General features: G+C 43.0%; 1 protein-coding gene across 2 annotated transcripts; it reads right to left on the minus strand.

Moving 5' to 3' along the window:
* Window positions 1-861: 861 nt before the first annotated feature.
* adam11 (ADAM metallopeptidase domain 11) lies at window positions 862-22,685 on the minus strand. Of its 2 annotated transcripts, XM_035146672.2 has the most exons (27): window positions 22,322-22,685; window positions 21,978-22,099; window positions 18,808-18,884; window positions 18,102-18,168; window positions 13,239-13,321; window positions 12,926-12,983; window positions 11,391-11,454; window positions 10,535-10,674; window positions 9,816-9,890; window positions 9,631-9,702; window positions 9,176-9,342; window positions 8,472-8,556; window positions 8,279-8,369; window positions 8,124-8,175; window positions 7,786-7,885; window positions 7,525-7,596; window positions 7,135-7,227; window positions 6,921-7,001; window positions 6,779-6,829; window positions 6,614-6,677; window positions 5,980-6,085; window positions 5,773-5,892; window positions 5,295-5,463; window positions 5,068-5,182; window positions 4,790-4,880; window positions 3,730-3,747; window positions 862-2,766 (listed from the first exon to the last, which is right to left on the minus strand). In XM_035146672.2, exons 1-27 carry the CDS (start codon window positions 22,377-22,379, stop codon window positions 2,757-2,759), a joined length of 2,301 nt encoding a protein of 766 aa, XP_035002563.1. In that variant the 5' UTR covers window positions 22,380-22,685; the 3' UTR covers window positions 862-2,756. The 2 variants fall into 2 exon arrangements, with proteins under 2 accessions (XP_035002563.1, XP_035002561.1); XM_035146670.2 differs by lacking the exon at window positions 862-2,766 and having other exon boundaries at window positions 3,332-3,747.
* Between the last annotated feature and the right edge of the window lie 1,723 nt (window positions 22,686-24,408).

The raw sequence follows: 24,408 nt of genomic DNA on the forward strand, positions 1-24,408 counted from the left end.
ATGCCGTGAAGTCTAGACAAGAGGGTCTTTACTTTGTCCCAGAACTACAAGTGGAACTACAAGTACAGGAGCCTGCAGGACACATTTAAAAAGAGATACAGTAGATGGATGGATGGATGGATAGATAGATAGATAGATAGATAGATAGATAGATAGATAGATAGATAGATAGATATAAGGATAGAAGGATAGAAGGATAGATAGATAAAAGGATAGAAGGATAGATAGAAGGATAGATAGATAGATAAAAGGATCGAAGGATAGATAGATAGATAAAAGGATAGAAGGATAGATAGAAGGATAGATAGATAGATAAAAGGATCGAAGGATAGATAGATAGATAAAAGGATAGAAGGATAGATAGAAGGATAGATAGATAGATAAAAGGATCGAAGGATAGATAGAAGGATAGAGATAGATAAAAGGATCGAAGGATAGATAGAAGGATAGATAGATAGATAAAAGGATCGAAGGATAGATAGATAGATAAAAGGATCGAAGGATAGATAGAAGGATAGATAGATAGATAGATAAAAGGATAGAAGGATAGATAGAAGGATAGATAAAAGGATAGAAGGATAGATAGAAGGATAGATAGATAGATAAAAGGATCGAAGGATAGATAGATAGATAAAAGGATAAAGGATAGATAGATGGATAGATAGATAGATAAAGGATAGAAGGATAGATAGATAGATAGATAGATAGATTCAGTATGTGACATTGCTGCTAAAATCAATCAAATCTGCAATTTCTTTTCTGAAAAAAACAACTAAACTGAAAACCAAGAAAAAGAACAAATATCAAAAGATGAGAAAGTTTGTGTTCCTCTTTCTCTCTGTTGAATGATGACACAGTCACTGGTATTCACATAGGTTTTAATATGTATTTTTGAATATACAGTAATAGAGTATTTACATTGATATTCTTTACTGTGAGACTATAGACAGTGTTGACTTCCATGAATTTGATGAGTCTAACTACAACGAGTGATCTCAAACACAGCGAAACCTGAGCTTTCAGCCAAGAGTCCTTGAGTAACTTTGAATTCAGAGAACAAGGAGAGGTCCGAGTGGGATTAAAGGGAAACACAGACATTACAATTTAGTTTCGATGTTGTTTAATTTCTTCTGCTTCACTTATCTTCTTCAGTGAGGAATGTTATTGAGCTTCGTTCCTTTAACAAGCTAGATTTCGGAGACTTTCACTGAAGAGGTCTGACGTAGACTTTAACTCAGACATGTTGCTCTCATGCTCCTGTGGGTTAAACTGGCAGTGTAACTTGGATCATCTCTTCTGGCATCTGTGCTATTTGCCGCAGTTTTGAGTTTTTTAATTGTTACTGGTGAAACGAAGCTTCTCACGTATATAAAATATCTGCAGGAGTCAAATCCTCTGAACCTGATATGAGACCTGATAGGAGCAGAGAGGATAGAATGAGACAGTGGTGCACATAAAGGCTGCAGAAGTTTAATGTTTTGTCTTAAGGGAGACGAGTTTTCTTTGTAGGAATTAAACTTTATAATGTTTTTCCTTTCAGATGTGTATTGCATATTAAAGGATTTGTTGAGCCAGGATTTAACGTTTTCAATTAGAAAAAGGCATATTTGGATTAAACTGAGTAGAGAATTGAGTAGCAGCTTCATAGTCGTCTTTGAAATATGCTCTGCAACGCACGTCTTTTTTTTGCAGGTCCAAATAATCTGTCATTTAGCCAAGAGCGATGTTAGAAAGACTCAGATGAGCTCCGATGTCCTTAAAACGTAAAAACTGCAAAGATGTGAATCCTCTCTCGCTGATTAAAGTTTTTTCGGGCTGAGAGGCAGGAGGAGTGTTCTTGTGCTTCAGCGGCAGTGAGTCACTGCTTTCTACACGAGTCAACCTTATGATACACTATGTACATCAGCACCCATGTTCGGCATACATGTATGCGTATTGTTGTTATATGGATTACTATCATACAGCGGGGGTTAAACATTCGGTGTGTACATGTGCAACTTCTCTATCCGGCTTGGCTGCGGTAACATCATCAGCACAGAGATTGAACTGGAACAAGCTTCCTCGCAGGTTTGAGCTACACATTCTCACATTGATGCATATTATGTTGAAGCGTCGACACCACAGTGATAATGAAACACAGCATCAGAGGGGAAATTATGGCTATTACCATGGAATGTAAAGTCCTAACACACAAAAATAACCCTCATCTACAGAGATTAAAGCTCAACATTCACTATTCTGTATATTTATACACTTCTATTGCAGTAAGGGTCACACTCCTGAGGAGAGGGGATCGTTTTTCTCCATGAGGTTAAATACATCAACTGTGTAACAACAGAACGCTTAATTTAAAAAGTCCAGAAGCAGGAGAAGGACGCGGCCTTCCTCCGTGAACATCACTGAAGGGGCAAAAAGCAGGAGAACAGTCAATACGGCAGAAAAAGGAGCTGTAACCAGAGCGAGGGAAAAGAAAAGCGAAAAGAGGAGTAAACTAAGGGCGAGGTGTCCGAGACAAAAACATTCAGATCTGTGGGAATGTGCCCCTCAGGGTTTCTGTCCCTAAGCCCCTCCCCCAAAAAGCAACCAGGAAGAAAATACTGATGGAGAGAGCTTCAGCAGAGTCAGAGAGAGGGAGATTAAAAGGTCTGATGGCTCGTAGGTGGAAGACATATTTTTTGTGTTTTGTTTTTGTCTCCTCGGAGCGGACTGGACACAGTGTAAAGGAAGACAGGACAGCGGAGAGATGTGACTCACACTCATGAAGATCTGGAAAGAGAAGAGGGAAGAAGAGGAGAAGATAAAGACTAAAGAATCAGATAGAACAAACTCAGCAGCTAGGATGAACTGACTGATGCCACAAAAGACTGTTATCATTACAGATGTTATTTCAACTATATATCATTAAAATTATATAGTTGTGTGTCTTGTTTTATATACATTTTTTAAAGCTTTTTCTCTCATTTTAGAAACTGGAACCGTCAATAATTGACTGATTGATTTATCAATGAATCCTTGAGGTTCTAATGCAAATAGCAAAGAAAATAAAAACAGTTATGATAAGAAGAAGAGAAAGAGGGAGAAGGTGAGGAAGGAGGAGAAGGAGGAGAAGTAGAGGGAGGAGAAGAAAAAGGAGGATGAAAGGGAGAAGGAAGAGAAGGAGAAGTGGAAGATTGAGGAGAAGAAGAAGGAGGAAGAGGAGATGGAAGAAGGCGAAGATGAAGAACAAGGTCTTCAATCAAGTTTTTTTTAATCTTTGAGGCTCTAATGCAGATGGATCAGAAAACAATAATAATCATAATCATAAAATAACTGAAAATGAAAAACTTATAAGAAATGTTCACCTTTTATTATTATGAAACTTATGAAATGAACATTACAAAGTCAACACTGCAGCTATTTTCTATAAATGGCAGCCAAGTCAATACGGGACATGCAGTAAAAATACTAATGAAGCAAACTTGAATATGCACTGAAATAAAATTATGATGAGTGAAGTTGTATAATGCACAGACTGCTGTATATAAATGCTATGTGATGTGAATGTATTGGAATAAAAAATGTGTGAAAGATGAATAAAAAAACATTTGAGTGCAACAAAGTGTATGAGTCTGAATGAGGTGGGTGATCAGAGGATAAAGAAGCAGAGGATTCTTATAAAACAAAGATGGCCTGGACATGAAGAATGGGGATGACATTTTTGGGGATCAGGATTGAAAGGCGGGGTCGTACCTTCCTCTTCGGATGTTTCTGGATCCGCGACGAGGCAGAAACAAGACGGAGACAGAAAAGACAGGACAAGTGAAGTAGAAAGACGAGTAACACCACCATGTTCTTTCTTTTATGTGAGTCGGATGTAGCGTGAGAAATAAACATGCAGTGAACCCGAGGCCTTGAAAAGCGAAGCAGTAAACGGAGGCATCACCTCCCTCCCTCACCCTCTGTTTACAGCCAGACACTAGTGAGGAACTCAGCAGGCACATTTGATGTTATCATACAAGCTGCTTCAAGATAACAGCATGTTTTGTTTGCTTGCATGCTGCAGGCGTGTCTCAGCAGAGCTTGCATGAGAGAGAAAAGAAAAGAAACCTGGATAATAAAGCGTCTTCATCCACTGTATTTATCTGATTATTTCACTGCATCACTATCAGTGTCTGTGTATGAAGATGGCCGACATGACGGATCCCCAAAAGTGAAGCCAAAGCATTTCAATTGGCCGCTGGAGGTCGGCTGCAGCACAGGCCTCCTCCACGTTAGTGGATGAGACAGGGACCAAACCAAAAATGGCAAAATACACATCAAATAAATTTCTCTCAAAGGTGGTGTCTCTCATTTTAGTTAGTTCTAATCCAACTGGGGTGATTTTGTTGATTTTTCTGTGAAGTTTGGTTTTGATTAGTTATTTGCTGCTATAAAAAAAGGAATGAAACATCATGATTGACAGCTAAGACCTTTGTGACCTCGCTACTGGGGCTCCGTCACCGATCGCTACTGAGCCCATTCTGACAATTTAAGGACCTGCCATTAAATCAAATAAATACCATACATACATACTGTGTTAGTTATGCAGCACAGTTTAGCAGCCTAAAGTACAAACAAGGGTTATAAGAACTAGCATCTCTTCCACAGATGGACAAATTATCGATATTGATAATGAACCTGTGACGGTCTCCGGTCGTTAGTGTGGATCAAGCAGCAAGCAGAGAGCAGCATTCAGCAGCGAGCCGCAGGCACGTGTGTTAGAGAGCAACACAGCAGGCACACACAGACGGAGGCATGCCACAGCTCTTACTTAAATCCCCAGCCAGTCCCCCCCAGGACTATCGCTGCCACCAGAATTGCACCAGCAACCGAACCTATTATGATATTGGTGCCACTGGGACCTGAGGGAGAGAAGGAGTCAGCCGGTGAGGAAAACAAACAGCACTCTGAGGCCTTGACACATTGTAAAAGTTTCATTTAATCACATTCAGTAAACTCCAGTCTAATCTGTACTATTTATTATATATCATAACACTTTATTTAGTTTAAGATGACAGTGTGTGGAGGTAAACTGCTCAGTGTTCTCACCTTTGTATTTTTCCGGGCCGTCTGGCGGGGTGGGGATGGGGAGTGGGTCGAAGACGCTGCAGTCCTTCCCCGTGAAGTCGACATCACAGATGCACTTCACCTCGTTGCTGCACGTCTGCGGCGCGAGGAGGAGAAACACGAGGGGGAGAGTTTATCTCTGCAAGCAAACCTGTGGAGGTCACAGAAAAACAAACAGAGACAAATCTCGATAACGGAGACGGACTCACTCCGTGGTGGGAGCAGATGCGTGAGGACGAGGAGCCCGGGCAGGTGCTCAGGTTGAAGGTGGTGACGGGGAGGCAGCGGCGCTCCAGACACATCATGTTCGGCCCGCATGGCGTCCCGTCCTCCACGTAGCCCAGGTCCAAACCGTCATCCAGCACAGCATGGCCTCCCCTGCACGTAAAAGTGATTATTTCTATATCAACATTACATCAAGTTATATTTGAACCTAGTTGCCATCACATAATCTTGTATGTACTGTATCCATGTGAGGTGATGTTTAAATCACATACAAGCATCAGGATCAGTTCAGGAATCGATGAATCCCTCAGTATTATCTCATCACATTTGTCATTAACTTAAACAAATATGTAGGAAAAGACATGGTCAAATATGAGTAGATATCTGTCACTCTTTCTCTGACAACTAAAACTAAAATACAAGATCTACAACATAAACCCACTAAGCTCCCAGATGCCTCACCTGCAGTCCAGGTATCGGTTCTGATGGTGGATGGTCAGACTCGTGAGCTTCCCCTGCAGCTCGCCAAACCTCGGCTTCTCCGTCAGATTGGTGCACAGCAGCAAACCGCACAGCACGTCTCTGGTGGAGGCAGAAGATGCAACAATATAGCTCAAAAATTCAGAGCACGCACATGAGGTGTTTACGTAGTTTATAGTGTTCACTCACTGCTTGTTGCACTGCACCCATCCCTGACCAGTGGAGTCCGGGCCACAGTTTCCTTTCTCTGTTCCCTCAGAGTTCAGCTTCTCATAGCAGAACCTGTCGGCCGAGTCTGAGAGAAGAGGAAACTTTCAGTGAGCTCAAAAATGTGGATTAAAATTAATTTATAACCCCAATGTCTGAATGAAAAAGGGCTTCTTGCAAAAACACCTCAAATGCTTGGAACAGTCTTTAACATTTTAATTTTTCCCACAGCCATGGAATTCCTGTTCTAATCCTCAGCAGGTCATGCAACATTGAGAAACCGGAAAGCCACTCAGCAGAGCGCATATCTCCACCAAGGCCAAACACTCAATAAAGCTGCACCAGATTCCACACAACCAGATTTCTTTTCATCAAGCTCCATGAATGAATCCCTAGGAAAACGGTGAAAATGTTGAAAAACAGCTAAACTATCTCACTATGTTACAGAAAGTGAAAAGAAATCCTGGATCCGCCCCGAAATGCAACCCTGTCACATACCACATCCTTCCACTAAGTTCCGTGGGTATTTGCTCAGTTGCTTTGTGTAAACTTAACAAACAAACAAACCCACAAACAAACAGCCAGGGGGGGGAACAACAGTCAATATTAAACCTACTGTAGCCCCACAAATTCCTGCACTGGCCATCTCTGGTCTTACAGCGGCCTCCATAGCAGCGACCCTGAGGAGGAAGAGGAGGAGGAGGGTGGTTATGATATGATAATAGACAGTATGAGAAGAATATTTAACTATATACATATTATAAACATATTATGTCTTTACCTGGCCAGCATCACACATGTAGCCATCCAGCTTGTGGACATTATGAGGACACTGAAAGAGAAGGAAGCTCATCTGTCCATTCAGAGTCACGGTGGGTCTCAGATTTCTCTATTTTCAAAACATTCTCTAAAGCTTCTCCTACCTGGCTGGAGTCTCCTGTGCAGCTCTCGGGAATGTCGCAGTCGTTGACGGCTTCGCGGCACGTCGCTCCTCTCAGCTCGTACTGTCGCCAAAAATCACAGAAGAAGAGAGAAAACATGGATGAAGAAAAACAGCCTACACCAGATATGGAACTGACTACGTGAGATAGGAGGAGTCGATCGTTTAATGTGTTGTGACGTGTGAGAGCAGTTCACCTTACACTCCCTGCAGCAGAGCCCATTGCTGCACATGGCATTGTGGGTAAGTGTACACTTCTTACAGCAGTTGGCTCCACTCCGAGCACAGTCCTACAGGACAGGGAGGGATTACAACACATTTATAGATCATCAGTGTTTTGCATCGAGGCTTCTCTGATTCCTGAACTCACACAACTGACGGCACACACAGGAAATTAATAGTGGAGCAATAAATACAACATAGAAATGAATCAGCAGGAGCTTTTGGAGGAATAAAGACCCTTGTAGTTCTCAGTTTAGACGTCTATTAGGAGCATTTCCTTCATAAATCAAAACAGTATCTGATGTGACAGTAGGTGAATGTGTAGTATGTTTCATTAAGCCATTAGTTAATTGGAGTTTACTCACCACCAGTGATCCACAGTCACATTCCTCTCCTTGCTCTACATATCCATTGCCGCACTCTGGTGGATCAAACAGCTGTTGATTAAAACAAAAAAATTATCTTTAAGGTCGGAGGGTTTGCTTTGATTATTTATAAAACATTGAAATAAATAAACTCTCAAGATATTCAGCATGAATCCGATCATAATAACCTGTTTTTTTTTCATTTATCACCGTTCAAGTGAGTAACCCTCCCCTCTCTGATACTACCTGATGGTGTCTCACCTTGCTGGGCTTGTTGAAGAGGCAGCTGCCTCCTCCCTGTTGGAGGAAGCGCAGGTACTCGTCTATGCTGCAGCGGGAAAACTTCCTCGGCAGGTAGTAGCTGATTGACAAAGAAAACGTAAAAACTAAATTCAATAAAAGGGGTCAGGTACTGATTGTCCTTAAATCTGTCATTACATTGCAGATCATTAGCCGGATGGCAGAGATATGCAGGAAAGGAAAAAAATAAACTTTTGATTCTTCACGGTCACATGTTTTATAATTAATAAAAGTGACTTGATGTGATTTATGTCCATCTTTGCTTGTCACTGATTGATTTATTGTAAACGAGTTCATACCCCGTATCCTCCATGATGCAGCCCAGCCATGGATCTGGACACCTGCAGTCTCCTGGACACACACACACACACATTTACACACAAAAAGGTGATACTGACTTCTCGCCACTTGAGGGAGCTGTTAGTACAGTAAGTGAGTAATACTTTGCTCTTACCTGCGGCCGATCGCTCCTTGTTCCTCAGCATCCCGATGTTCTGGCCCAGACTCTGACACAGCGTGATGGCCATGGGCCCCACGCTGCCAAACTGAAAACACATAAACAAAACAAGTAAAGATACACTGGGACGAAAAAGAGCAAACTAGACAGACTTAAACACTTTTTACACCATAAGAGGCACATGTCTCACCTCATTGATGCCTCCACCCCTGGTGAGGGAGCAGATGCCCTCGACATACGCCGCCTCACTGCGGCTGCCCATGAACGTCCTCCCTCTGTCGTGAAGACATGGGGGAAAGTTACAAAGATGGTAAGAGGAAATGGAGGAGAAGAAGAAGGGGGAGGAGGCAGACATGAAGGACAAGATGGAAGAAGAGGTGAAGGAGAAGGAGGAGAAGGAGAAAGAAACAGACGACAGAGGAGGAAGGGAGAAGGGAGAACAAGTTGAGGAAGGAAGAAGATCATGAGAGAGGGAAGAGGATCAGTTGTAGGATGAGGAGAATAAGAAGAGGTGGAAGAGAATGAGAAAGAAAATGAGGAGTAGAAAGAGGGGGAGAAGGGAGGTTGCATTAAGGAAAGACAAGAAAAGATGAAAAAAAGAGAGAGAAGGAGATAGAAGGATGTGGATGGCAGGGAAAAAGGGATGAGGAGGATAAGACGGAGGAGAAGGAGAGGAAAAAGAGATGAAGGGATTGGATGGTGAGGAGAAGACGGTAGAGAAGAAAGCAAAAAAATGAGTAGAAGAAGAAAGAGGACAAGGTGAAAGAGGCGCAGTGGGAAAAGGAGAAGAGGGAAGAGAAGAGAAGCAGGAAGTGATGGATGAGGAGGAGGTATCAGAGGAGGAAGAGAGGGAGGAGGAGAATAAAAAGAGAGAGATTAACAGACTGAACCTACGAGAAGAGGTGCACGGCGTCGCAGCGTTCCTTGATGCTCTCCTTCCTGTACTTCATGAAGTCGCGCAGGGTGAGCAAGGCATCGTCGCCGATGGAGACCCTGTTTTCAGACGACCACGTTTCCATGGAGACCAGGACGATGCGCGTGTTCAGCTGCTCCTTGTAAATCTGGACACATCAAAGGAGGGAAATCATGCGCATGAATTATGCAGCAGGTGAGGAGGAGAGCGCAAAAACACATGGGTGATTTATTTTATTATGTTATCTGGTGTCCAGTCGTCAGACAGCGGCAGGAGACAACTGATAAAGACAGACATTCTGATAAACGACCTCCTTTAACACAAGACCAGACCTGAGAAGGTTAGAAATGACTTTTGGCTTCATTTGTGGATAGTAGGAGGACGTGGAGACGCGTCGTCCATCTTTAAATAAAGTCTATGTTGTAAAACCACTCACCGCATCGGCCATGTTCACCACCGCTTTGGCAAAATTCTTTGTCTGAGTGGTCGAGCGACGGAGCTGCACAAACTAACAAAAGCAGAGGAGAAACTATTTTAAAAATCTATTTTTGAATGAGTACAACTAACTATTTATAATATTTGTGCCACATTTACAGAAGTACGGTGATGGAAAGGACGCACCAGTTCATGGTCGTTCACCACCATCAGCTCGATGTACTTGGTCTCGGTCTGGACGGTGCGCTGGCCTCGCCGCACCTGGAGGAGGAAAATGAAATCCACACAGCCTGAGTCCAGTGTCATAATAACCTTCACACAGGACAAACAGTCACACAACTATACACACACAAACCCAGCAGGTGAAACCATTACTCACACACTGATACAAACAAGTGCTGATGCCAGGGAAACTCTAGTCTTTGTCCCTGAGAAGGAGACACAACTTGGAGACCATGACTTGACCTTCTATGTAAAGTGCCTTGAGATAATGTATGTTATGTATATTGTGATTTGGCGCTATACAAATACAATTTAATTGAACAGTCACAAATCCATTAAACAGAAAATATTTACCAGTTTCCTCTGGTAGGCCGTCCCTGCCTCATAAATCTTACTTATCGTATTTTCCATCAGAAATGAATCCAGTGTCATTATAAGCTTAATTTTCTCCGGTTTCAAAAAGCACATCTCTGTCTCTGTCTTTTTTTAAACATGGAAGCTGAGACAAGCTGTGAGCGAGTGTGTCGAGATTTGGCCTCAGACAGACGTCTCCATAAAATATTAATTGTGTTTGCATATCTCAACACACTCCTCAATGCATGCGACAACTTCCTGGCAGGTCATCTGCACACATGAGAACACGGAGGTGTGTGCCGGGAGGACGAGGCGGCATGAAAACTGACTTGTCTTTTAGATCGTCTCAGTGTTCCTGCGACGACAGGCTCCTCTTCCTCAGACCAGTCGTCTTCATCCCTCAGCTCTCGATCTCCTCCACCGTGGCCATCTGGCTGCCCCCCAGGCCCTGTGCTGTTCACAGAGCACCCTGACACACACACACACACACAACACACACAGACACACACACACACAGAGATGTATGGAGAAACACAGACTAAGTTAGAGTGAGATAGAAAAGTGGCCAGTCATCAGTCGGGGATGGATGTAACATGTATTTTAGTCCACTAATCTGCGGGAGAAATCAATATCACACAGCCACCGGAGAAGAGGGGAGGAAAGGGGAGAGCATAACAGACTAAATGGAGAGAGAGAGAGAGAGAGAGAGAGAGAGAGAGAGAGAGAGAGAGAGAGAGAGAGAGAGAGGGGTGAGGAGGTGAGGAGGCAGGGAGGGTAACAGGAAGGAGGTGAATCAAGAGAGTGTCAGAGACAGAGAGGAGAGACAGAAGAGATACTGCCAAATGAGACGTTTAGCAAGGTCAACAAGGGCAGCGAGACAACCTGAGGAGGACATCATACTCTGCAGTGTGTGTGTGTGTGTGTGTGTGTGTGTGTGTGTGTGTGTGTGTGTGTGTGTGTGTGTGTGTGTGTGTGTGTGTGTGTGTGTGTGTGTTTTTCATCCTGCCAGGTCTCCTCAAAGTCTCAGGTTAATGTCTTTACCTATAGAACCCACAGATGAGCTTATTAATACAAATATGTATCACATCACAAAGTTTAACCAGATATGCTTATTTTCTTTATCACCACCTCAGGAGGAATGGAAACAATGTGTAAACTTTCCTGTTATCACAGCGGAGGCCCTACCTGGACAGGGAGGGGGGAAGAGGTCGATGTCCGGCATGCGATGCACAATGTGGTCATTATTCTCCTGAAGGGCATCAGGAACAAACACAAGAGACGCACAGAGAGAAAGAGACAGTGGGAAAAGGGTTTAAAAGTTAAGTTGTCACTGAATTTAAAGTTTAAAAAACAGTTTTTGAGCTTATTTTCTGAGCTGTTTGCTTTAAATGCCGACTCAGACCAACCCAAAGTAGATTTATTTATAAAATATATATATATATATATCAAAGCAGAAAAATTAACTTTTTAAAAGTATTATCTAGGATAAAATACTGCTGGAATTTAAGATTTTACACATCAAGGGTCAACAGAAGAGTCGGTTTTAGTTGCGTGCATAGACTGTATATAAAGATGGACAATGTGACTGCTCCCCAAAAGTGAAGCCAAAGTGTCTCAATTGCCCCCTGGTGGCTACTGCACAGACTCCAAATTACATATTTGGCTCAAGATGGCACCGATTATATCTGTGGATAATTTGGCTTCACATCTGGATAGTGAGAAATAAGTGGAGAGGTGTTTTCCATCTTTATACACAGTCTGTGGTTATTCACTAGTAATGAATGAGAAATACAAAATAACACCAAAAGTTGGGAATCAAGTCAGATTGGAATCCGACTTTGCCCTTTGAAAAGGTGAACCAGGCTTTAACCAATAGAAGTGAAAAATTACAAAACTCCTTCCTGACGAACGTGCAGGAAACTATTCATCTGAACAAGCTGTGATCTCCTCAGACAAAAGGAAAAACATGCTTTTAAAATAATACCGGCCCTGAAATGATTTTCTACTCATCCTGAACTTAAAAGCTTCTCTGTCTGAGAAGTGCTGCCGTGTCCTCTGAGCTACAGGCGGATCAACGGGAGAGAAAAGTGCTGCGGTGCATAATTAATCAGTCGCCGGGCTGTCATAATGGCCAAAACACTACTGGACGCTGTGGAACACTGGAGCTGGGGATAAATACTTTATGAAAATGACCCATCTGAGATAGAGCAGCGAGGAGAGAGACAGACAGAGAGTGAGGTGAGTTTGAAGATGAGCTGCTATTGATCCATCTCTCCAGTCTATGTAATTGAGCTGCACTTCGCCTGCTGTGGGTCTTAATGGGAAAAAATGCTCAGCCATTTCTTTTCTCTCCTCTCAAATCAAATCTGAACAATTTTTTTGAAAGATCTGAAAAAGCAACTTAAACCTTTTGTTCATTATTCATTTATACGTGCCGTTACTCTGTCTGACAGGTGATGTCTCAGTTTAGATATGAGACAGGAGGTGTGTTTCAGTGATGGTGGATTGTGTGTCAACTGAATATTTTCCATACGGCAACTCACAGGTAGAGTAACACTGTCTGGATTAGCCGAGATTCACAAGGTGAGACCTGAATGTATTATTTTGGCCACTTTGACAGATTGGTGCCAGTTTTTTTCCAGAACATTTTTCACACGACCTTGCTGCAGCCAGGGAAACAAGATAAGTGCACGATCCGCTCCACTGACGTCCTGACTCACCTCTCCACTGCCAACAGGTTCAATCCCATAAGAGAAGCTTCCGTCAGAAAACATCCCTCTGAAAATACAAAGCAGAGGAAGGTTACGATGTGCGCTGGCAGTGATGGACGTTATGAAAGAGGATAATAGTTTTTAGGTTTTAAAAAAATGGCTTTAAATCCCAGTAGTGACCCTTAATCATCGTAGTGTCCCATTTTGTGTGTTTCTGTCCTATTTCTCAGCTTCTGACTGTATTTGTTTGTTTGCAAATGTGGGTGGGACAGTCTGAGGAGATTGATGTGTTTTCAGGTGAAGCGACAGGGTTCAGACTCACCTCAGACCGTGGCAGGTGGACACAGCCGCCCAGGAGCCGGGCAGCCCACGCACTCGCCCGTGGTAATAGCAGTGCTCTCCCCCCTGTCAATCAAATCATAGGTGACAGTGAGACACCAAACCCACCATCGTTCAGTAACACGTCCACATCGAGGTTTCAGGGAGTGAAACCAACACCGACTTGTGAGCCCCTGGATGTGGCTGATCTCCTAACCTCTACGTGAACACAGAGTAGGTGTACACTGTCAGTCCGGGGCCTATAGGGCCACCTGGTGGGTGGACTGAAGGGTATCGGTGACTAGTGTTCGACTCCGGGGGAAAACCTACACCTGCAGAGGCTGCGGATGAGTTGGGTTTCAGCAAAGAAAAGCTGCGTGTGTGTGAGTGATGGAGAGATTAATTAAAGTGCAGGAAGGCCATGGGTCAAATGGGAGAAACTTAGTGACGTGATCCGGTTTCAATGGAAGGTAAGTGTGTGTACAATGTGAGTTAAATCCCGACTCTAACATGAAACAACACAGTTTATATCAATATATCTGTGTCAGTATACAGTTTCATGTGTAAACTAATTGTAGTGGAGAGTGCATTATATTCATATTAGGTGTGCTAATATTCCAGGAATTTATAATTGAACTTTGTCAAACTTGAAGGACAAGGAAGAGACAGGTTTTAAAAGGGCAGAAAGAAAATCAATGCAGCAACGGCTGAGATGCATCCTGGCTTTCAGATCCTACACTTCCCAGCATGCAACTTGATAGTATCTTTCACCCGACTGTCTCTGGCTGGTAAATGCCCACGTACTTAAAACTTCATGCCCCCCCATTATGACTCGTGATTTCTGTTGGTCACCAAAACTATTCCAGTGACATCGATTAACTCTGGTTTTAAGACATTATAAACATTTTGAATGCTGACCTTCAAGGTCGAATAATAAATTGCCACTTTAGCATTGGATACAATAAACTGTGCTAGTGTGTCAGTATCAGTTGCAGTTGGGAGAAATGCATCGAGGTGTTACCCGTGCACACGGCTTCCAGATACCTTGACCTGATTATTCATATTCCCCCTGAGAGGCTCCAGCAAGATGATCATGTTTGGGATATAGTGTTTCCACGCTGCCTCTCACAGTACAGGAATGATCAGATTACGACAGTGAGAGAGGAGACTTTACCGCTGTCAGACACGCTACACCGCCGCGTGTTTAACTATCGAAAGTTGTTGAAAAGAGAATAAAGTGTGCGCGGTGGAGAGAGTTGCATTCAGGAGATAATTATAATAATCAGGCACGTCTCATCTACGTGAACGGAGAATACAGTACCACCACATACTTGATACATGAATGTTTGTGAGTGTGTGTGTGAGGGTCAGTTTCAGGTGTTGGTAATGAACCCCAATAATGTCATGTCTGCCACCTGAGACTGCTGTTGTCTGGCACGACTAATAGACCAAAATGAAAAGAGGCAACAGGGAGCTGCTGTTCTTTACGCATCGCCAACCTTTACTCCGAGCTGCAACTCAAAGCTGGAAAATGTAAAAATCTAGCCGAGTCATCCACAAACATGAAAAAGTTATTTTCCTCACGCCTTTTGCAATGCATTCAGGCGTCTTCTCTGAGGCGGACTAAATCACACATAGTCGCCCAGACTCCTGTTGAAGAGCGGCCTCACACTAGTCAAACTAAGTCGTGAGGAGAAGCAAAAAAAAATTCCACCAACCAAGATGGTAAATTCCTTCCAGTACAAAAAATGGGATAAAGGTTTAAATCAATTCAAAGTGATACAATCACATAGAATCTTAAAGGGTCAGTGTGTAGAACTTAGGGACACCTAGTGGTGAGTTTTCATGTTGCAGCTGAATACCCATCACCTCACTCTCCCCTTCCAAACATGAAAGAGAACCTGTGGTAGCCTTCAGTTGTCATAAAAAAACGCAGAAGGTTGTACTGTTTGGGCTACTGTAAAAAACATGGCGTCCTCCGTAGAGAAGACCCGCCCCCATGTAGATATAAAGTATTTGAATATAAAGGGCTCATTCTAGGGTGAAGAAAAGAACAATCCGTACAATTTAGATCATTACACACCCGTGAAAACATCACTAGGATTATTTTATATTCAATTTCTGTCCATAGATCCCTTTCACCTAAATCCTACACACTGGACCTTTAAATATCAATTAAAAACTACTTTAATTTAGTCCAGGTATTCTTTTAATGACGCATTTCTATATTCAGCATCAGTTGATTCGTTCAGGAAGAAAAGGGACTTTCATTAGTCATCTAGTCGAGTTAGACAGGCCACAGCACTTAGCCCCGGGCAGGATCATAAATAAATAAAAGGTAGGATTACAGGGCTAAATGGAGGAAATCAAATTGCCTGACACAGCAGACACACACCGACTGTGAGGGAGTTTTCAGACGAGATGCTTCACCGAACGGGCTTCGTCATTAAATATCATCAGTGCCACTCGGGCAGGGACGTTACATCAGAGCTAGATGACGAGATGAATGAAATAAAAAACTGCTGTCACCCACAAATGGAGGCGAACGAACAGTCGAGATCAAATTTGACATGATCAACTTTAACGGAATTAGACAAGGGGGGAGTTTAACCCCTTTGACCCTGCATTGCTGGAGAGGAGTGGGGGAGGAAAGTGACAGGAACTAAGAAAGGCATCGATCAAGAATATTTTACATCCTCAATAAGTTATAGAAGGATTGTTATTCGTGAGTGAGAAGAGAATTCATTTAATTTAGATGCGGGTGGGGATCAGAGGGCGGATCCAGAGTTTGTTATTTTTTATTTTATTAATTTCTCCAGATCTGGTGAAATTTGGTGTTGATCCACATAATGATCCTGATTTTGTGAATCAAATAATGTATTTTTAATCTTGACTCAGTTACTTTAACACATATTCCTTTCAACTATATTAGAGAAGGTATATGTTGCCTGCTTCCTGTGTGCATGAATATACAATAGGAACATAAAACCAATCAGCCTTGGTGGGGGTATGTGCTCTCAGTATTGTATCGATCAGGGTGTCAAGAACTCAAACAAGTGATGTCTTCCCCGTTGACATCTTGTATGTTATGTGCAGATTACGATACCGGATCAATAGTTGCCTTGTGCACAGAGTCATGGGGCATGTGTGATGGCAGGGGATGAGAAACGAGAAAAATCAAAGAGACAAGCATTTCAGCGGGACGCAGACTAATACATGAAACAGCTCCCATCAATTTGATCCCGTCCTCGTCCCTTTACGCAGTTCCTCTTTCAGTCGTGTGTCATTGGGATTCAATCCAAACATGTCATGTCACCAGCTCAGTGCAATAGCACAGATCCACGGGGACCAATAACAGAGTGACACACAAAGGGGGAATTTATTGGCAGGTCAATAAAACTAAATAAATCACGATGGAGATGGTGTTGGTGCAGGATGGGGGCTGTTATCGATCGAGCTCTGAAATAAATTTATCACCGATCCTTTTAGAGAATAATAAAATTGTCTTCCTGTGTATAACCCTTTATTTTACATAATCTATATCCATGTTCGAGATGAGATGAGATGATTTATTGTTTTTTGTTATTATACAGAGACATCAGTAACAGATTCATCTTCTCATGCAGAGTATTATATATATTTCTTATATGGAATAATGATCAAGCATGTTTCTGAAGGTCATGTCACAAGGTGGTGTTAAGATTTGGATTATTGTTTCTGGAAATGGACATGATTTCAATTCCCCTCACGACACGAAAAAGCAGACCCACGCTGCTGCTGCTGCTGCTGCTGCTGCTGCTGACTGCTGGTTACCACGGCAACCATCTACTGATTGGTCAGGTGGTCTTTGGTAAAGAAAAGGGGGGGATTGAAAGAGGGAGAGAGAGCAATGGCGAGAAAGAGACGGAGAGACGAAAAGGACAGAGGCTGAAATATAGAGCAGAGGACACAAGACGGAAAGTGACGGTCTCCCAGGTGGTGATGACAGTCGATCTGTCGGCATTAACTGGCCATTACAGAGAGGAGAACGTTGGTCTGAATCATTTTTGGAGACACATCTCTCAGGATTCAGGACGAGGTGAGGATTCAAAAGGCGAAGGAAACCAGAGTGTGGGCTAAAAATTAACTGGAATCAGCTAGTAAGTGAACACAAGGTGCAGTTTCAAGGTACACAATCTTACAAGCCCATTAATAAAAACACTGTCCAATTTATTGAATCCACATAAACCCTGAATGTAATCCAGCACTGTTCCATGTCATAGACTTTATATAAAGATGGACAACTTCTCTCTACTTCCTCCAATTATTAGAAAATGAAGCCAAAAAATCCTGGCATACGAACGCTGCACGCCATCTTGCGTATTTGGAGCCAGAGTCTGGATGATGGAGCCGTGGTAGCGAGGTCCTGTTGATAAATGCGTTGGACCGATCGTGAGTCAGTCTTAGTTGTCAATCCAGACCACGTTGTTTTTTTTGTTTGGTCCGTGTCCCAGCAATCTAACATGGAGGAGATTGGGTTTGTGACCTATACTGCAGTCAGCCACCAGGGGGGCGAATAAGACGCTTTGGCTTCACTTTTGGGCAGCAGTAACGTCGTCCATCTTTATATACAGTTTATGCTCTATGCCAAGAAATAGTTACTCACAAGGTTTTTTTCCCCAGATTAATTCCAGAAAATTTGTTAATTAGTGAGCTTTCTATTTGCTGGTTATCCTATTTTGTACCTTTTGGACAGAGCCAGGCTGCAGTTCCCTATTTACCGAACAAGCATGAGAGTGCGGTCAATTTCATCCACTAACCCCTGGCGAGAAAGCAAATAAGCATAATTTCTATAATGGTAAAACAAGCTCTATAATGGAAGTCCTACCATATTCTCTGAGGGCTGCCCATCGTCGTCATAGTGACGCTCCACATAGTCTGTAGACAGGAGATCGCTGGAGAGAAGAGAAGGAAAATAATCATTGTAACGTTAAGTTTCCGTACCTCCATTAGACAAGAGCACCGTGAGACTATTACAGGGATATTTAACAGGAAAAAAATCATCATTGTAAATACAGCACCAGTCTGGATCAACAAATGGCTCGAAAGTAAAACTAAAATGTGTGAAGATTCATTTCTTCTAAGTGCTTATCCAGCCAGAGAGAGGTGTGACATTAATGTAGTCCATTAGAGGAAAAGATGTATGGAGCAAGAAGATGGGGGAGGGGAGGTGTACAGTGTTGTTTCGCCCACAGTCGACAGAGACAGATGATAAAGATCAGAGTAAGAGTAGTAGGAGTGAGGTTTCTTTATTTTCCCACATGGGGAAATTTATTGTGCAACAAGAGTTCACAAAGAGACAAAAACACAGACAACCACAACAACAGCATCCACAATAAAAACACATTTCGGCGAGTACAGGGAAATGGAAAATCCCTACCACTTACAAATATGCAAAACAGATGCCCATTTTCGAGAATGTGCAATTGCGCAAAACAAAAACAGTGTGCGTGTCAGTACAGTTCTGTCTGTGACGGCTGAGACCACTGAGGTGCCGCTTTCTGGCTCTGTGGCGAGGGATGTGTTTCACTTACTGGTTGAGTTCCAGGTCAAGGACGAAGGATGCGCCGAACGCCTCCACCAGGAAGCTGCACTGGGCCAGATGGACCGGCTGAGGGAGAGATGGAGAAAGGTGGCGTGAGAGTAAGACAGAGAAACAGGAGGAGATATTTACTATATTCTAGAGCGCATGCCTCAGCCAAGGTCCAACAGTGCCCTTATGAAACCACATTTATATTTCACTAGATCTGGATTTTTATTTGGATCTGCAGCAGATTTGACTGCCTGATTTGTTCCATGAACTATTCTCTGGGAAATTAAGGAAAATGTTGGAATGCGCCCTATCTTGAAAAGTTAAATATTGTGAAAAATTGTATTTGCACGAAATTGTATTTGTTCTTCCTTGGGGTCTGAAAGTTGTTGAGTAGGTTTTGCATAATCCTGCTAAAAACCAAAACTAACCAAACTTAAGTCTGAATTGAATCCTATATTAAATATGTCCATCTGATGTGCATTCACTTTAGTCTATAGGAGCACAGAGGGAGTTCAGACGGGACGTTTCACTTGATGAATCGATGTCATCCTTGGAAATCTATGGCTCAGCTCAAGCTAAACTAGCATAAAGAAGTTATGTCTCTGGGATTTGACTTGATCAAGAGCTCGATGAGTTAACTGAGGGAACATGACTTCCAGCAGAAGAGAAACAGAGAATTAATAAAGTATTTTGAACGTCTAACATCTAACTTATAGAGAAGTACACCGCGAATCCCTAATTAACATTCCTGCATCGTTGGCCCCCGTCGGTGACTCAAACAAATGACTCACTAATTTGTCAAGTATTTCATGCTTTGACTAGAATTGTGAATAAGAAGAAAAAATGTGACATAATGTGATGAGGGGAGAGCGGAGGAGGGAAGAAAAGGGATGGATGTTCATTATGGAATAATTTGACAGCGTGAATCGAGAACAAAGCAACAAAGGAGTTGGGTGATAAGGGGCCGTCCTCCGCCGGTGACCTCTCCCTGAGGGCGACACAGCCCTCGTGCTTTTTGGATGAAACTCTGCGTTGGGGCTCATCGGCTCAGTCTAACCTTGTTCCAAGGTGAACCCCATCCTCATTACAAGACAGAGCTCTGTGGTGGATCCCAGCAGTGGGTTACTTAAAGGCCAGCAGCAAGGAAGGTCTCATTAGCATTACCATGCACTCTCTGCAAACCTCTTAGTATCAGCCTAAACCTCCACACGGTCCATATACTGGACATTAAATAAAAACCACAATGTGAGCAGAGATAAGAAAACTGCACCAGATCTCTTTTTTTATCGTCTTGTATTTTTTCCTTTTAACAAGAAATCATAAATATTTAAATTCTGCCTATAATTCAGGCAATGCAGCATCTCAGCTCAAGACACTGAATCATAAGCTGATTTCAGACATGAACCATGGACACAATTTCCCCGGAGTTTGTCTTTCCCTAATGATGAATGTAGGTTCGGGTCAGATGAGTTCACAACGACAGGTAAATGTCTGGAACACTCTGGTGAGGGGTAGAACTTCCCCGACGCCCGATCTTGCGATGCTTACGAAAGTGAAAAATAATTCCTGGATCCTCCATCTGATCCACAAAAATGTAAGAGATTCTTCTCTGACCCAAACTGCACCCTTCCACCAAGTGTCATGGTGATCTCATAATCTCCTTGGTGGAGGAAACAAAGAGCTGAAAGACACTGATGGATTTGTAGCTGTAAGCAACACGTTTCACATTACACCCAATCATTTGATCCATTATTAAAATTAAAATATTAAGCAGCTTTAAATCTGACCTGGGTCTTTTATTGCCGTTCTATGGTTGTGACACAGCCATTTGGTCCAAATATCAGTGTTCACTTGACATGACAATCCATATAAAGCCAATCTTTCAATACTCTAAATATCTAATCCACACAGACGATAATCCTTGTATTCGTGGGTGAGATTTCTTTTAAATGTGTGGTTTACACTAACATCCTCCGGTCTCAGGTAAGATGGAGAGGTCACGAGACAACCTGCTTACCACAGAGGGCAGCTCAAGGTCCGAGCCGTGTCATATCCACTGACAGATAGTGTTTTATAGTGAACGTAATGAGAGAGGACAAGTAGAGGTATGAAATATAATCTAACAGGGTGGAGAGGTGGAGCAGACGGCAGAGGTGAGGGCTGGGCTGAGGGTTTTTTTTCCTGCCGTGCTCCAGCCTGAGATATCTGGGCATCGTGAGGAGGTGTCACATGGTGATGAAGGGGTGACACACACACCTGACCTCATAAAAGGTGAAGCAGAGAAAAGGTTATCAGCTCTCTTATGGTACATGTTTGATACCATTGTCTCTGTTTTCCTTTAATATGTATTTATATCTATTACACGATTTATTTCTCCCATTGTATTCTCATAGATATTGTTGTTTGCATATTGTTCTTGTTTTATTTTATGGTTATAGAGTGGGAGTTGGAAAAATCATATTAGGAACCAAACAGGAACATACAGTATAATTTATATTTTGATATGTGGCAGTTACAGCCAGATTAATATGGATATTTGGTGACTGATGCTGATATTCACGTTTGATAAGATGTCGTTACAAAACTCTTATGACAAGGAAATGTAATTGAAGCTTTATTTCACCATAAACAGTATTATAAATGACTATAAATAAAAAGAAAACACAATTCCAACCAACTATTTAGAGCATTAGGAAAAAACATAAAAATTATTTATGCAGATAAAAGTTTTCATATCTGTGCATATCAGTAAATATTGAGGCCAGTACAGATTTCTATATCCGCTGACTTAGGGCCAAGATAAACTATCTTTGAGAGGAAGCAACTAAAACATGAATATGTAAATTGGTAATGCTGTAGAAAAAAGAAAAGAGGAATATATCTCCTCAAATATTTCATCATTTAGATATAAAAAGACACAACTTCTATAATCTCTCCACCTCAGCACCTGCTTTGATTGAACAAATTGAAGATTCACTGATCAGGATGAAGAGTTTAAGTGGTTGGAGACTTTTGGGGGGGGGGCGGAAATCCTCTTCATCTCATTTTGTATGAAGCAACTCAGCCATTTTTCAGAGGGCGAATGAATCCAGATGTTTAAAGCCCCCTTCACTATACATGAAGGAAGCCCATGTACTGTTGACACCAGTCACAGGTGCGGCTAACACTCACCTGTACCCCGGTGGTGTGGTTCCTGACCCGGGTGTCCAGGCGGCTGTGGAGCAGCTCCTCCGGGGAGCGGATCTGTTGCAGCAGCCGCTTGGGCTGAACGAGCTCCCGTGCGGGCGGCAGATCTGCAGAGGGACACCGGGGAGGATCAGTGCACTGCAGGGTGGATCTGACTGGATGTTAAAACGTATTATTTCTGGCGTTTTGAGCCGATGAAGAGACGCTTGTTGACGCCGATGCAACAACCACACGGAGCCTGTTGTTGTGTCGAGCGGCCGCAATAACACGAAAAGACGCAGAAAACGTGCAGCTTCCTCCGGGTCGAGCTGAGCCCTGGAGCCTCTTACCTGTCGCGGCGCACCGTGCACACACTGCGGCGAACAGCAGGCATCCCACGGCGAGCATGGTGCTCACATAGTCCCTGTGATTTCTCCTCCGGGGCTGCTCCGTTAAGTGAACCGAGGGGAGCCGGGAGCGGAGCTGCTGCTGCGGCGGCGGCGGCGGGGCTGTCGATCGCGGTGAGAACAAACACAACAGCGGGGGTCCGTCCAGCGCGGAGCCCGCATCTCTCACCTCCCTCTCCGCCTGCAGCGAGTGGAAGCTCCCGTTGATGAAGCTCCTGCGCTCGGATCCAGCTGCGCGGTGTGTGTCGGTGTCAACGAGCTCCACCGCTGTCTCTCTCTCTCTCTCCCTTTCAATCACACACACACACACATACACACACCCACACACATACGTCTCTCTATAGTTGTGAGGACACTCATTGGCATACTGCATTCCCCAGCCCCTTAGCCAAACCTTAACCATCAAAACTAACCCTAACCCAACCCCTAATTCTAACCATAGCCCCTAATTCTAACCCTAACATCTACCATAACAAGCATTTGAATTTCTGAGGACCAGCCAAAATATCCCCACAATGATTGTATTGAACCAAAATTAGCCCTCATAATTATAGAAAGAAATGCACACACACACACACGTTTGTACATCTACATGTATCTTAGTGAGGAAACTCATTGGCATAATGTATTCTGTAGCCCCTAACTTTAACCACCCAAACTAAAAGCCTAACCCTAAAACCAAGTCTTAACCCTCAAACAGCCCTTTGAAAAAGTGAGGACCTGCCAAAATGTTCTAACTTTCCAAAAATGTCCTCACTCTGTAGGGACTATGCTCAAAATGATCCTCACAAATAAGTACAAGGACAAACACACACTCCTGTGTTCCTGGAGGCTGCAAGGAGTCGTTTATCTTGGTCCAAAGAGCACGTGGGGGTCGACAGGCCCACCTCTGATTTAAAAACTAAACTGAAAAAACTGTATTTTATCTTCCCATATGTAAAATAAACGACTATTTCTTTAACTCCTTTAAATTAATCGGATGAAGCTCGTAAATCTTTTTTTCCTTTTAAATATGACCCAACTGAGGTTTATAACAGAATAACCGCCAAACCAGTGCAGTTTCATTCTTCATACACTCTTCTCCAGATTCATGAGGTCACTATGACCTTTGACATCTTACCAGTTCATCGTTGAGTCCAAGTGAACATTTGTACCAAATTTGAGGAAAATCCCCCTCAGGCTTTCTTGAGATATCGTGTTCAGAAACATTGGATAGAAAGATGAAAATGTAACGACTCCTCCGGCCTCTTGCACAAAGTCATAAACTCTTTATCAACATCTTATCAACAGTCATGAACATGAATATCAGTGAGCAGCAGTCTGACCCTGGTGACTTGTGGTGAATGTTTTTCTCCCATTCTCCTCCCCGATCCACTGACTCCTTGTTTCAGAGGATGACCAACAAGCTTGAGATTTTTTGAACAATGTATCATTTGAAAATACATCTGATTCTCTGCTCCAGACTGTAATCCATCACCACAGACGTTCGACTGCAAGCCATCATTGTCAAACGGGAGTCTGTGGGCAGAGGAGCCAAATACTTCGACATGAATGTTTGAGATTTTGAGCTTTGTATTTCGCCAACACTCAACTCCCTGTTGGCAGCTACACCCTCAGCAGACGTACTTCCCCACACTCCCCTCTACTTATCAACAAAGTCTATTCAGTACACAACAGCCGTGAAGTCTGCAAAGTTAAAGGGTGTTGTTGTTCTCCCTCCTCCTGTGACAAGCAGCTGTGCTTTTGTCCAGTGCTGCTCACAACAAAGGATCCTGTCAGTCCAACAAATCTAGAAAGTTAAGAGGTTACGCAACACGGCACCGAGATTAGATATCAAATATTGTCGGTGTCAGCCGGACGCTGGGATGATGAGCCAAACAGAACACATCGACCTCGCTGTTGCCCTTGCTCCATCCTTGCCTCCCTTACTCTAGGAGCACCATCAGCATTTATTTAAAAAGGAAGAAATATGTTCAGCACAGCCGCACAGTTCCTGAAGCAACAACTTGTTCTGAAACACGCAGCAGGAA

Source organism: Hippoglossus stenolepis, chromosome 21 (genome assembly GCF_022539355.2).
Source record: "Hippoglossus stenolepis isolate QCI-W04-F060 chromosome 21, HSTE1.2, whole genome shotgun sequence".
Lineage (NCBI taxonomy): Eukaryota > Metazoa > Chordata > Actinopteri > Pleuronectiformes > Pleuronectidae > Hippoglossus > Hippoglossus stenolepis.